The sequence below is a fragment of the Grampus griseus genome (assembly GCF_964374135.1).
Source record: "Grampus griseus genome assembly, chromosome: 13".
Lineage (NCBI taxonomy): Eukaryota > Metazoa > Chordata > Mammalia > Artiodactyla > Delphinidae > Grampus > Grampus griseus.
The window spans coordinates 83,661,581-83,677,527 of record NC_139007.1 but is presented as its reverse complement, the minus strand read 5'-3'; the positions used below and the strand labels follow the sequence as shown (position 1 = coordinate 83,677,527).

The window sequence follows — 15,947 nt, the reverse complement described above, 5'->3', positions numbered from 1 at the left end:
GGCTGAACGGTAGTAAAGAGAGCTCATAGAGCTGCTCAGTGATTCACAAAATTTTGGTTTGATAGTGAGTGAAGTCTTAAAATCTACACTTTGTCACACTTTCTTAATTTAACCTGTCTGTATGGATTGCTGTCTATCCAAAGATACAGCGCTTTTAGTTATTTGTGAAAATTCTAGTTGGAACAATGTTCCTGTGACTGGCCTAATGCAGAATAAATGACACAGCTACAATTCTGGTGAGGTATACAAAGAAACTGATGTAAAATTGAATTAAATTGTCCCACTCTGGAAGAAAAAATTAATCGGCACATTTCAATTTCTGCAAATACTTTTCTTTCTCATCATGTTTATCAAGCAGTATACACCCACTCCCATCAGAGTACCTTACACTTAAGCATGTAACATGCTAACGCCATTTTGATTCCAGGAGTTCTGGACTTCTATGATGGTCTTTGTATTCTAAATTTAAATGTGATTTTTACGAAGTCTTCCCTGTCACTGGGTCTAGTTTTATTGATTTATTAAGGTTCAACAATAATCTTAGAAATACAGAATTTGAATCAGACTACTACTTTGATAATTATACCTTAAGCAGTAATACATAAAAATTTATTTATTGTACTTTAAAAATATTTATTTTATACTTTCTCATCGCAATTGAACAATCATTCCGCATTCCTGCATCTCCTTGTGAAACATTTTTGAAAAATTCATCTACATTTACAGGCTACTGAGGTTATTAGCAACAACCAATTTTTCACTTTCCTTACAAAACTTTAATCTAGTGACTTGAAAATGTTAACAGACTTCCCCCCAAAGAACTTATTCATTACGTGAGAATATTTTACAGTCTCAAAAATTTTAATACCTAAATTTCACTAAGTTTTTTCTGGAGGGTGGATATAAACCGCCAATGCAAGAACTATTATTATTACTGACAACTTGAGGAAGCATAAGTGATGTTCATCACCGGAGGCATTTACAGCAGCATTTTCTCACTAAAAAGTCATTCCACTAAAAACCCAGTTCTTCTGAGAGACAGGGAAAGCCGAAGCTCTCTCTGCCAAGTATTTACATGCAACCTGAATAATCCAGTTTACGAGTATAAGTACCTTACTTGTTTTCCAAAAAGCTTTAAATGTTCACCTCTGTGAGACAAATGTGACAAGTGTAAGATATATATTATGTGCACTAAGCAAAATTAATCTTAAGTTAATGTTTATTAAAACAAAACAATCACTTTAATAGCATTATTTGAAGATACACTTAATTTAGGAAGGCAAATTTATGTCTAGAGTTGTCACTTTTTTTCCTCCAGAGATCTGGAAGAATATGTCTTTTCTTAAATGTGCTTACTGTACTATATTTAGTGAAAAGACAAGCCATAGTAATCGGATCATCTGCGTGGAAGCATGGATCAGCTTATTCACATGAAGAATGTAAGAAGCTATCAGCCTTCTATACAGTCCTGCCTGTATGAGAGGAAGCAAGGACTGGCTGCTTTCAAACCTGTAATTTATGAGTTTATTCAAACCCGCCAAATTGCTTTACGTAAACGCCTCTCACATTTAAAAATTCCCATGGCAACTCATTTAGTTTGGCAGACAGGAAGACCCAAATTCAATCCTTTTATCCTGCAGCTAAACCATTACAATGGTAATTCTGCTCTGACACTCTGAAGAGACTGCTAATTACTGTACTCTGGGTCCCTAGACAGTTCTCCCATCCAGATTAAAATAGTTGTGCAAGGCAGAAAATGGTAGCAACACCCTCTTTACATAAGAGAGATGCTCTCTCACATTACAGCTCTATCAAGGGGCAAGTGCATTACAGCTAGATGTCTTTTAATGTATCTTTTAATACCTTACCTTCTTTCCCAATAACATGAAAAGGAGGGAAATCATACCACAGATTTCAATTACTGATCCCTTGGTCAAGAACTAAATGCAGGGCCATCAGTTCATTAACAATCCAGTTTAATACTTGAACTCCAAGATGAGACTACACTATCTCCAGAGTCATTACCTCTCTTCCTATCTTACTCTTTAATTCTTTTCATTTATTTTCTGGTGATAATTAATACACAGTTACCTATGAGTCAAATGGTGATAGTACTAGAAGAAACAAATCTCTGGGAAACATGAAAAGCAAACTTAATAAAAAATTATTTTGTGAAGGACCCTTCACTTTTCACTACTCTCCCAAATAATGATGACATTGACACCTATAGTTTTTTTTAAGAAGTGAATTTAAGTTACTTTTTTTTAATAATCTTTTTCAAATTTCATAATATTCTTGAAATAACTGGCAACTTTAAAAATCCTCAGCTGGAAATTCCTCAGAATCTACTAGATCAATTACTTAGGTTAATATTACTGAGCTCTATGTTTATAAATGCTTTCATAAAGAGATCAGCTATATACTCAAAACCAACTCACGTTCAACTCCTCAAATACCTATTAAACAAACTTAAAGAGGCAAAAAAAAAAAAAAAAAAAAAAGACACGCTTATTCCCCCCATAAAGTAAGAAAGTGAAACAAACACTTTATGAATTGTCTGGGACTAGTGGCATCTTGTGTACCAAAGCTGGTCTTAAATTATCAGACAGTGTAAACTTCAACTGCCTGAAATCACTTAATTTCTCTAATACAGGCTATGGTGACTCATTTCGTCTTTTCAGTTTAGTATTCCATCTCCCCAACAGAAATCTTTTACCCCCATTCTTATTGAAAGAAAGGAAAAATTATAGTGAGAAAGAAGACATTTGAGCAGGTATCCCTCACTTCTACTTTCCCAGTCTTTATATCAGTAATATTCCCCAACTTCCACTGTTCTAGTGTTTTGTTTTGTTTTTGCGGTATGCGGGCCTCTCACTGCTGTGGCCTCTGCCGCTGCGCAGCACAGGCTCCGGACCCGCAGGCTCAGCGGCCATGGCTCACGGGCGCAGCCACTCCGCAGCACGTGGGATCCTCCCCGACCGGGGCACGAACCCGTGGTCCCCTGCATCGGCAGGCGGACTCTTAACCACTGAGCCACCAGGGAAGCCCCTGTTCTAGTGTTTTTTATGTCCCTTCAGAGAAGATTAGAAAAGATCATAGGATATGCATCTATATGTCTTAGTTAATGATGAAACAGTATTCTTTTCCAACGAAACAGAATGAGAATTAATTGAAAGAGGGATGGCACCTGATACCGGAGACGGTAGATGTACTCCCACAGTGAGTGAGTGAGGGGGGGTGGGGGGACGGAGATACTTGTATACACGTTATTTTTTTAAGTAACATTAAGTGGTTTACAATTTTCTTATTTATTATGCCGCTGTAAGCAAAAAGGTATATTGGTGAGATCATGGACTAGCAATTAGGGCGCCTTTTGCAGTTAGGGACAGAATCATTTTCTTTTGGCATGGTGCCTCCTGTGACCAGGAATGAGCTTGTAACTGGCATGGCCAATGATGTAGCTAAGGTAATCAATCCATACAACATAAAGAAAAAGAGAAGAAATGAGGGAACATGTGTCTTGCACTTTCACATAACTAAGATAATAATTTTTACCTTTACAAAGTCCTTCTAAGGCAAGTAAGCAACAATAACCCAATTTTACATATAAGGAAATAAAAGTTCTAAGTTTAAGTGACAGTCCCTGACCATGCATGATTTGTGCAATCCTACTGCATTTGTTACCACTCTAATGACTTGAAATGCACAACTCTCCACCTCTAAAATGCATATACACTAATCCCCTCTGTCTCTAGGAACTTTGTACCTTGAAGTTCCAGCTCAAGTCTCACCCACCTATGTGAAATCTTCTCCCCTAAATACCCCAGTCCACTGTGACATCTTCCTGTAAACCTCTATAACATCTTCTTGAACACTGATTGCCACCTATATACTGCTTGTTACTATCGCTCTAGAAAATGTGCTGCATTAAATAATTGGCATTTGGGGGGGAGGGGGAGACAAAGACTTCAAAATTAAAACAAGGGGAAAGTTGCCATTACATAAAATGAAGAGTGAAATCTTTTAATGATGCCAAACTGTTCATATAGGTTATGTAAGCTATACATACATACATGTACACATGTGCACACATCAAATTAGTCTGCCATTTCAGTGCCTTCAAGGAGAACACGCTAGTATGCATAAATATTATTACAACGAATGAATGGAGATCTTTACACATCTCTTTCAGTAATTAACAAAAATAGGGGGAAAATGGATAAGGACAGAAGAACTGAACATTTTCAACCACCTTCATCTAAATGACATTTATAAAACACATATCCAACTACTGTAGAATACATGTGCTTTTAAGTGTAAAAGGGATATTCACCAAAACAGACAATGTGATGCAATATAAAAAGTCCTAATTAGATGCAAAGAGTGAAATCTTATAGAAAACATTTTCTGAGAAGAACAGAATTAAGTTAGAAATCAGTCACAATAAGATAAATTTAAAAGTCCCAAATATTTGGAAACATCTGGAAATAACCCATAGGTCAAAGAAGAAATCATGAAAAAAATTAGAAAATACTGTGAAGTGAATAGTAATAAAAATACAGCATAATATTATATTTGAGATGCAGGTAAAGCATTATTCAGAGAGAAAATTTTTAGTATAAACAAAAGGTCTTAAGTCACTAATCTTCCACCTTTAAGAAGCTGCGAAAATAAGGTTAAACCCTAAAGAAAGAATATATAAAAGCAGAAATCAATGAAACAGAAAAGGAATAAATAGAGAAAAATCAACAAAACCAAAAACTGGTATGTAGCAGTAAAAGATGATTAAAATTAATAAAGCTCTAGAGCTGGACTGATCAAAAAAAAAAAGGAAGTCACAAATTACTAACATAATGAATGAAAGCAAGGACACTACTACAGATCCTACATACCTTAAAAAGATAGAAAGGGAATATTATGATCAACTTCATGATAAAAAGTTTAACTTAGATGACAAAGACAAATTCCTTGAAAAATACAAAAAAAAGAAAAAAATTTAAGTTCTATATTTATGAATGAAATGGGATTTGTAATTAAAAGCCTTCCCACAAAACCACAAGACAAAGGCAAGCCACAGATTAGAATATCTGTCCAATAATGGATGTATTCCCAATATATATAAAGAACTGTTTTAATAGTAAAAAAAAAAAGAAAAGACAATAAAGAATGATAGAAAGATTTAAAGATACTTCATCAAAGAAGATATATGATTTCTCAAGCAGCACATGAAAAGATGCTCGACATCACTTGTATTCAGAGAAATAAAAATTAAAACTTCAACAGGTGAAAGGATAAACAAACTGTGGCTTATGTATTCAAATGGAATACTAATTATCAATAAAAAGGAACAACTCACTGACACATATAACAGCATGGAGGAACCTCAAAAAAGCCACGCCACATGAAAGACAGGCACAAAAAATGAAATCTAGAAAAGGCAAACTCATCTAAAATAGGTAAATTCATAAAACCAGAGAGTAGAATGGTGGTTGTCAGGTGCTGGGGGAAGGGAGGGGCGGTAGGGGAAATGGGGTGATGTCCATAAAAAGGTACAAACTCTCAGTTATGAGATGAGTAAGTTCTGGGGGTCAAAGGTACAGCGTGGTGGTTACAGTTAATAACACTGTACACTTGAAATTTACTAAGAGAATAGATCATACAAATAAAAAAACTAACTATGTGGGATGATGAATGTGTTTAACTTGATTGTGATAATCATTTCACAATGTATAGATGTATATCAAATCATCACATTGTACACCTTAAAAAAAAGCACTTGTACATCCTAAATATAAACAATTTTTATTTGTCAATCTTATACCAATAAGGCTGGGGGGAAAAAACAAAGTTTTTAGATCATAATAGAAAAAAAGGCAAAACTAACCCCAGTTGTTGCCTGGGGGCGTGGGGGGGGTAGTTAATTGATAGCAAAGGGGTAAGAGAAAACTTTTTGGCATGATGGAAATCTTGACTGTGGAAGTGGCTGTTAGTGTATACAGTTGTCAAGGGCCAAACTGTACATTTCAAATGAATGAGTTTTTATTTTATGTGTAAAAAAAAAGGAAAAAATTCCTCAAGAAGCACCTCTTCTTCCTTCTTGTCTTCAAATGACTATTCTTCAGCATTAAAAAGACAGCTCCTATGTATTTAAATCATGAGTTTCCAGATTATTTCTCAAACAGGTATCTCTATAACGCTAGATGTGAATACACTCTCAGAACAAAAATTCTGATGGTCAATTAAATTTGGAAATGGTTTCTACCAGAGGTTCACAATACTTACTAGCATATTAAAGGCTTCCTTTACCCCAAATACCTATGAAAAGTATCTCATGAAATACAGTTAGGGAAATGTCATTGCCTAAATATTAAAGATCTTGCCGTAAATAATTTTCTGTATCCCTAGTGTTCTAAAATACAGCCAACCTGGAATAAGTATTTGTTAATCTGAACGGAACACTAGAATAGCTACACTTGGATAGCCAACAGGCATCTCAAATTTACTAGGTCCAAAACTGAGTTCCAAGTAATCTCTTCAAAATCTGTTCCTAACATATCCTTCATCAAGGTAACAGCAATTATATCCTTCCAGTTGTTCAGGCTAAAAATCTTGGTGTCATCCTTGATGCCTTGCTTTCTAACATCCCACAGACAATCCATTAGCAAAACCTGCCAGTTTCACTGTAAAAATATGCTCACAACCAGACCATGACTCACCGCTATGGCTACACTGGCCCAACCCATCATCACCTCTCGTCTGAATTAATGCAATGGTCCAGGAATTGGCAAACTTCTTCTGTAATAAGCCAGACAGTAAATGGCTTTTCTGGGCATATGGTCTCTGTGGCAGTTACTCAACTCACCACTGGAGCGCAGAAGCAGCCACAGACAACACGTAAATGAATAAGCATAAGCATGGCTGTGTTTCAATAAAACTTGTCAGACAATGCAATTTGAATTTCATATAATTTTCACATTTCATGATATATTCTTCTTCTCCAAATATTATTCTTCTGATTTTTTTCCCCAGCCATTAAAAAATGTAAAAACCATTCTTAGCTCATGGGCTATTCAAACACAGGTGGGAGGCTGGATTTGGCCCATGGGCCATAATTTGCAGACTCCTACAAGAGCTTCCTTTCTTTCACCTTGTGTTCTTTATTCTGTTTTAAACAGAGCAGGCCAGCAATCCTTATAGAATATTAATCAGATTATGTCATTCATTCCCCTCTCCTTAAGCACTCCAATGGTTTCACCCATTCTAGACTAAAAGCTGAAGTCCTTAAAATGGTTAACAAGGGCCTGCACAATAACTAATCAATTGTCCTAATATGTACATGAGAATATTAAGACCAAATTAATTAAAAGCAGATTTAGATACTCTGTTACAAAAGGCAAAAGAAATGGGAATTTATAGCATATTACAGTATCAGTATAGCAAGAATAAAGGAAACAAAAACATCTGATGACAGAATTGGCAAATGAGTAAATTAATTTAATATACAAGCTCTCTGTACGGATCAAATCTATGTTAAAGTGATTTGAATATACAAAGATAAGAAGTCATAATTTCCCAAAATTCTGTATATTTGTAAGCACATTAGGTAAATGCTAAGCAAAGACTGTAAGAAGTTCAGCCAAGAAATTTAACAGCCCAGTTTATTTTGAAAGGCTCACAGGAAAAGTGTGAGAATTATGATGTGAATAAGAACAAGCATTAAAATGTCATCTGAAGGAAGTTTTCTAATTATAATAAACCAGTTCAACACACATGTCTAAAAGCCTAAGGTTTAGATATATAAAATTAGTAATTAAATAATCTACTAAAAATACCATTTGTCTAATTATGAAGTAATTTATCATAGGGTTATATAAAATTAGTAACTGCATCATAGAAGTTTAATTAAAGAAACAAAAATTTATAGGAAAGCATATAGCAGCACATTGCAATTCGGCCTAATAACAAACAAAAATGATCAACATATCCTGTCTTAAATATTTAGCTAAAATTAGGAAATAGTCGATATTATAAAACTCCATAAATATCATAAAAGCTAGTTTTTCCACCCAATTAACTTTTAGAACAAAGCAGTTACATAAAACCAGAAATCACAAATGCAGAATCACAAATCCCTAATAATTCCAAGTAACACTAATTTCCTTATGGGGTTCACTTAAAATGAGAAGGCTATTACCGTATCAAATCTTGACATGATTGTTTCTTCCTATATAACCTTTGCTTAATGTTCTACCTATATACTCAGTAAAATTCTACCAGTTTGAGGATTTCCCCATAATCTTTTTAGGAGGAATAATGTTTTTTCACTCATTTCCTTATACTGCATCCTAGTACTTCAAAAGTCTTTCTCCCATTTATAAGCTAACTTGGAGAGAACCAATACTTACAAAACATGTGAAATTTTACTTTATACTTATATGAAGCCATCAAAAGTCCTAAAATTAATTATTTCATAAACATTTTCCTTCTCTGACTTTAAAATTTTTACAACTACCCATACTTTGTTTACAATTAAGAGCCATTTCTTCAATATACAATAAGGAATTTCAGAGCAGATAACTCACTTGTTACCCCACTTCCAGAGGAGTGAAATGGCAAGTCACTGATAATCTTTATATGATTTATTTAAAGAAAAAAAAAATCACTCGTACTAACTTATGAGAGAATGAACTGAATGGGTTAAGACTAAAAGTGAAAAGACAGGTTATTTTAACTGGGTTGGCAAGAATATATGTCTTCAAGAAATACTTTTGGAGATAGACTTATCAATACCTCAGCAGTTGGTCTCTGCCAAGGATGACCTAAGTCCCCAAAGATGAGCAAAATCAGGGCACTGCTCAATAGTCCTTTTCTATCAGTGAGTATGATTTGATTTTCACAAAATGTTTCACTGTACTTATGAGAGTATATTGAAGATCTCAAGAATGTAAGGAGGTATGGTTCAGATTTATGGAAATGAGATTAAACAACTGATTAACTGTACCTACAATGAAAAGGATATTTTTAGTAGATACTTGATGGTAACAGATTTAGACTTGCCAGACTAGTTATACTATATGTAACTAAAGAAATGACTCTTCTCTAGTTATGCATGGTTTATTCTGTGATTTAAGAAACAAAAGAGATTAAAATAAACGGATTACTGAAATCAAAGAAACATCTGAAATAAAAATGGTATTATCCAGGGTAAACAAGTTCATTAGGTAAAACATTATGACTCTACAAATGAATGAAGTGTGATCATCTCAAAATCCCTATTACTTTTGCAGTGAAATTAGAAAATGCTAAGGTTTCTCTGAGTTCTTGTGCTTGCTGGAAAAATGGGGGGAAAAGAACTTACTTTGTAAGGTTGTTTTGAAACCCTAATTTGAATTTTAAAAGTTTGAACTCTAAACATTAAGTTATGTGTGGTGTTACGTAAACTGATGGAGACACATTCAAATCATCAAAATTATTAGAAAAATTAGAATTATGTCACAAGGAGCACAGCTACAACCTTAACCGAGATTTATTAGCCTTATCTCCAGATGTAAAATACAAAATGGAATATTTATTACATTTAATTATAAAATTTTAAATCAAGCACAAAGTCTACCAACTCTCCCCTCCACACTCCCAGGTCCCTTAAGCCAGGATTAGATCTTTTGCTATATAACATTAAACATAATAGGCACAAAAACATTAAACTACACACGACTCTCTTTCTACCTCTTTCCAGAAAAGAATTTATTCTACATGGATAGGTAAGAAACATTTATACTGAAATAATACAAAGGTAATCCCATACTTCAGCTATAAATTCATTCTGTAAATGATATGTGAACTGAATCAATATTCCCCACAGAAACAATATGAAACCAGGGATTGTGTACCTGTTCAAAATGTGATCATGAAGATTTAGAATTTTTGTTACAAAAAGCTAATGTAAAAACTCATCTAATATAAATATTTTTAAGAACCATGAGAATTATTATATTCACATTTTTGTGATTAAAGATTAAAAAATTTAGTAACACCCAGGGTTTGAGACTGTGTTGAGAAACAGGTATTTTCAGATAACACTGGCAGGACTACAAATTGGTACAAATTTTCTGGAAGGCAACTTAGAAACTTTAATATGAGTAAAGTACTAAAATTTAAAATGCACTTTATATGGAGTGGAGGATAAGATCACTGAAGATGAAGCAATAAAAGAACTGAGAGGCCAAGAGTACTGAAAGGATCATTTACATAAATAATGAAATCTTAGGGGAAAAAATTTCAACTCCTTTTTCTGTCGTCCCATTCTTTCTTGAACTTGAGCTAATCAGGCTTTTAAATCCACCATCCAAAAATCTGTTTGGCAAGGTCACCAATGACTACTACTTGCTAAATCCAATGGTTAACTCCCCATTCTTATCTTAATTGAACAATCTTCAGCAACAAACTTCTCTTGGCTTCCAGGACTCCACACTCCTGGTTTTTCTCCAGCCTCAGTGACTCCTCTCCTTGGGGTCTTTTCTTATGTCACCCTCCAAAATTCCTTTTGGTGTCTTATCTACAATCCCTAAGTATGAACTTCAATAGTTTTTATTATCTTAGAAATATTAAGTGAGTTAAAAGTGTGAAAAGTGCTCAGAATGGTGCTTGGTACATTAGTAAAAGTTAGCTCTTATTTTTCTAAAAGAAAATCTTACCATATTATGGGAAAATTTCACTACGAAACATTAGCCTTTATGTGGTAAACAATGATATATGCCAGGAGAGTACGTGGAACCCACAGACAACTCAAATAATGTGCTCCCACTAACACAGCTCACCCAACATAAGTATTAATTTGTACAGACTTCTGTACACCCATTACTTGCTTGCAATGAGAAACTGATCCAAAAAAAGAGAGAAAGCTTTCATCACCCTACCTACTGATGACGCACCTACATTCCTACCCTATAATAGAGTGATGCAAAGGTAATAATACTTTTGAAAAAACAGGCCACTAATTGAGTTTGCTCCCCTCACAAGATTCCCTTCACAAAAAATAAACAGGGAACAGATTTTCCCATTTAAGGACTGGAGCAATGTCTGTTTGTCTATTATTCTATAGTAAATGATTTGGAAATTATTACTTACTGCAGGTACCAGTAATTTCTTCACCTCCTCAACGGCTCTCTTCAGTTTGATCTCTGCTCTGTTTTGAGCATCTTCCACAGTGATCAGTACATGTAAATCTTCATTGAGATGCTCCCAATTAGGCTTGCCTCGATTTTGCTCCTCCTAAAAAATTTACAAAGCATACTATTACAAATTTTTCTTTTCAAAGAGAGAGCACATCTTTCATGATAATAACCTGTTGCAATTATTAAGCTATGCTCGCATTGTTTTGCTATGACATTATAAACCTTTTAAATTCTTCTCTTGGCAAAAAGCCTGAGTGTGAGACTACTGGGTATTGATAGCTAATTCAACAAATATTTGTTGAGCACCTACTATGTACCAAAAGCATGGAGCCAGATACTAAGAGTATAAGAGTGAACAAGGCAATCACAACCCCTGCAGTGCTCTTATGTACCAAGAAACTTATGTATAGTGTCATCCTCAGGTTATCATGAAAAGCGTGTTATCATTCCTATATTTTACTTATGAGTAAATACAAGGTCATCGAGGCTAATTTAAGCAAGTCACCTGTCAAGGTCAACTGATGAACACCTTGCCAATTCAGGAACTGAACCAATATTTTCATTCTAAAATTCACCAATTTTTCCATATCGTTACAACTACTTTTAATAACACTGGCTGAACTCAAGATTAGGAAAAGTATTTTGCCAACAGACACTACTGTATAAGACAGATGCCATTTGTTTTAAGCATTTCAAGTAGTAATCATAGAACCATTTCATTGTAAAAATAATCACAACAAGGAATAAATGCGAGAATAGTCTTAACTGTATTTCTAACAGACCTTACTTTGAAAACAGTGAACTGTACAGTTACTCTTTAACCATACCATCTTAAATACTAGTTTTAGTAGAGAACATCTACGTTTCATTTCCTTGGTATCTTCAACTGACTTAGTGAGCCCCAGGCTGAAAACACTGCCAAGGGAGGTTTAGAAGTAGAGTTGGCCATACTTCCCTTTCACCTAAGATATAATAACTTCAGAACCATTTCTTGCTTTAAGCTTTAGAGATAATATACAAATATATTTATAAATATTTCACAAATATGAATTCTTTAAAAATTAAAAACAATATAAATTTATAAATAAATATAAGAATAGTATAAATAAATGCATATGGTTCAGTGCCAGGTACCATACATAAACAATACCTGTTGTTGAACTTCCATCTTTAAAGATTACTATTTACTGAATGGTGAGATTCCAATCAAAGAAAATAAAACTGGTATAAAAAAACAGCTTTCTACTACAACTCATATATTTGCAGATGCCATACTAGGAAAAAATCTATGGAACTCAGCCAATAGGGATAGAAATAAGTTCTTAAAGTATACGCTTCTGCCTCTATTTTCTGTTAATATCATTAGTATGAAAATGCACCCAAATGTTGTGAGGGGAAACGAGAAACAAAACAAAGCACACCAACCTATGGTAGGCCATCTATGTGTTCCCAAGGAGTAAACTCAGAGATACCACAGTATGCTCACAGGGGTACCACGGGGGTACTTGAAATTTCAAGGGAAACAGCAATAGTTGATGTCTGTCAGATACCATGCAAACTTCTAGCTCAAAATACTGGACTTTATCAATATTAGATCACGCTATATTCCTTGTGATGATGTCTTATCTTTGTGATGCTAGGTTTTCAGTGGTTGCTGTAATAAAAAGCCAAGTCCATGCAAAACTCAATGTGGAACAGGAAAACAGGGTGGTAGTTTCCAATCTGATTCCCAGGTTTGAGAATGTGAACAGTGCCCAAGGGAAAACAAATCCCATTAATAAATAATGTGGCTATTTATAAATAAAATAAATTTTTTCAGTTTAAGTTGTTTTGATAAACTAAGTTGTTTGGAAGTAACTATTTAATAATAATAAGAAAAACTACGAAGTATTTCTTTTCACCTAGGGGACACCATAAAAAACTGACAGACCTGAGGAGTCAATGAGTCAAGAAACTGGGAACGTCAGTCAGGGTTATCTGTGTGCCAAATATAAAATGTGTAGATGTACCTCTACTGTGGCTATAAAAACCAATTTTAAAATCCAGAGTTTAATTTTTATGTTGAAAACTGTTGACGATATTTTCTCACTAAAATTTGTATTTTATCAATTTTTTATAGATAAATTTTATAAAGTTCCTTGTGTGTGTGCGCGTGTGTGTATGTTTGTATTTTAATGAACCTATAAGTGTCTCTACATCTGTACAAATAAGGGACGTCTGCTTCAGGCCAAGATAAAGTAACACGAACAAGACTCTCTTGCCTGAAACAATCAAAAAAAATAAACCAGGCAAAACAAAAGAAACATCAGTCCTCAAGTCTCTGGACCTCAGGCAATAGGACAGTGAGGCTGAGAGATGGGAAATCAATGAAGTAAGACCCATTACTGTCCCAGCTCCCTGGCCTGGGAATCTCTAGGCTGCAGCCATGGGAACAGTGCCAGGCTGCCTCTCTGAGTTGAGACGACTAAGCTTAGCGTCTTGGGAGACCAAAGCAGCTAGAGCTCACCAAAAAGAATACTGGAAAGAGCTGCACAGAAAGAAAACTCTGGAGATCTGCACAAAGTTGACTCAAGTATTCAACTGAACACTGATCAGCGCCTATGTGGGAAGAAATACCAGAGGCCAGAGAAACAACTAGCCAAAGGATTCAAGGTAAAAGTGCCAGGTTCTCACACAGATCCAGACGGGAAAGACTTCATGATATACAGACACTGGGTAAAGTGCACAGAGGTCTTGCCTCAGTAGTGGAAAATAATTAGTCAGTAGTCCGAACACTGTTCCAAATACTGCCTAAATAAATCTTAAAAGCAAGATCTAAAAGGATCAAACTGTTTCCAATTTAACTGTGTCCCAGAACAAAGCCCAAGAATAACTACAGGAATATGTCCCCCCAACAAGGTAAAATTCACACTATCTGGCATCTAATCAGAAATTAACAGGCAGGGACTTCCCTGGCGGTCCAGTGGTTAAGACTTTGCCTTCCAATGCCCAGGGTGCAGGTTCAATCCCTGGTTGGGTAGCTAAGATCCCACATGCCTAGGGGCCAAAATACCAAAACATAAAACAGAAGCAATATTGTATCAAATTCAATAAGACTTTAAAAATGGTCCTCATCAAAAAAAAAAAAAAAACTTAAAAAAAAATTAACAGGCAAAGGAGGAGAAAAATGAAACACATATAAGAAAAATCAATCAATCAAAATCAACCTAAAACTGACACAGATGTTATAATTAGTAGACAAAGACACTAAAAAGCATGTGTTTGTGGTATTATTAATGCATACAGATACTAATACAAGGACAACTGAGGAACATTTATAATCCAAAATATTTTAGAAAGGCCTAAGAATGAAAATTAAAATCTTAAGTGACTTGCCACAGAAATTTTTATACATGGGGAAGACAAAAGTCAGAGGATTTAAAAAGGAACGGATATTATTTGCATGACAGGAACAAAGAATAAAGCTGCAGTATAATTTGAATTGTGCTTTATCGGAGGAATAAATTTTTGAGTTGTACAACACCTTAGTAAATGATACTCTTAATAAATTCATCAACTTAGGTGCCTGTTAAAAATACAAAAATAGAAGAAAATTATACCTACCCTAATGTTTGCTTCAAAACAAACAGTTTTGCTTATGGTTTCGAAAACACTTATAGACAAAAAAGGTGAAACTAATGTAGTATCTAATAGTATCTAGTATCTAGTATCACTAATATCTAATGTAGTATCTAGTATAGATACTACTAATGTAGTATCTAGTATAACTAATAATGTATCTAATGTAATTTTCACTCCTTCCTAAAATTCTTCTAAAACACTGTACAGTTTAAAATGCACAAAATCATAAGGAAGAAGAAAATGGGAAAGGAAACAATTTGGAAACTAGAAAGCAGATGGCTAAGTAGTCAGGGACTTAGCTAACCCAGGCAAGAAGAAACCAACTTATACTTAGAGCCTCCATAAAGGCTTAGGAAATTGGCAGCAGTAAAAGTCGGGGGGTGAGGGTGGGGCTAAGACTGGAAAACTGAAGGAACAGCTGAATCTCCGCATCCCCTATCCTTAAACTAAAGCTGGCTATCTAGCACTCCCTAATTTCTAGCAAAAGGCTAGAAATGTATTCCTAAAGAGTTCCACTTTCTAGAACTGGGTTTTGATGGGCAGCTGACAGGATCATTTACACAGTGAAGGCTGAGGTATCCAGTCTTTTCTCCCACTCCACACCCAGAATGAGGACAGCCAGCCCACACACTGGGGGCAAGAAACTGGAAGACCTTTCTCTGGAAAGTCTGGCCAACCCAACAACAGGAAACCACCTGAAGAAAACAATCACTGGGCAGTGAGAAGAAAAACTCAAAAAGACTCAGAGAGTTAAGAGAAGATACTGCATCCCTGAAACAAGTAAAAAATGCTATGAAAAGAATTCAAAACATAAAAAGGAACTCTTGAAACTTAAATATGATAGTAAAAATAAAAAACGTTGATAGAGGGGTTTGAAGATAAAAACTGAATTCTCCCTCCACGTAGCAGCAAAGACAGAGATGGAAAACAGGGAGAAAGAGTATAAAAATTGAAGAACTAGTCCAAGAGGTCCAAAAACTGAATTACTGATGTCTCACCAAGAAAAAGGAAGCAGATAGGAGAAAAATCATCAACGTATCACATACTTTTAAAACAAAACTGAATGATAAGAGCTTCCAAATGGAAAGGGCCCCATGAGTTCTCACACAATGAAAGAGTGAGATGAAAACTAAAAGTTAACTAGTAGCAAGG

The 15,947-nt window shown here is 34.8% G+C and overlaps 1 protein-coding gene across 7 annotated transcripts in view; it reads right to left on the bottom strand.

Moving 5' to 3' along the window:
• QKI (QKI, KH domain containing RNA binding) overlaps window positions 1-15,947 on the bottom strand; it is a 143,683-nt gene that overhangs the window by 30,049 nt on the left and 97,687 nt on the right. For all 7 annotated transcript variants that reach the window (XR_014297644.1, XR_014297645.1, XM_082669305.1 and 4 more), the window contains exon 4: window positions 11,128-11,271. Coding sequence is in view for 5 of the 7 variants with exons in the window: in XM_082669305.1 (XP_082525431.1) it covers window positions 11,128-11,271 (144 nt within the window). In the remaining 2 variants the exon portion in view is untranslated. The remainder of the gene's footprint in view (window positions 1-11,127; window positions 11,272-15,947) is intronic.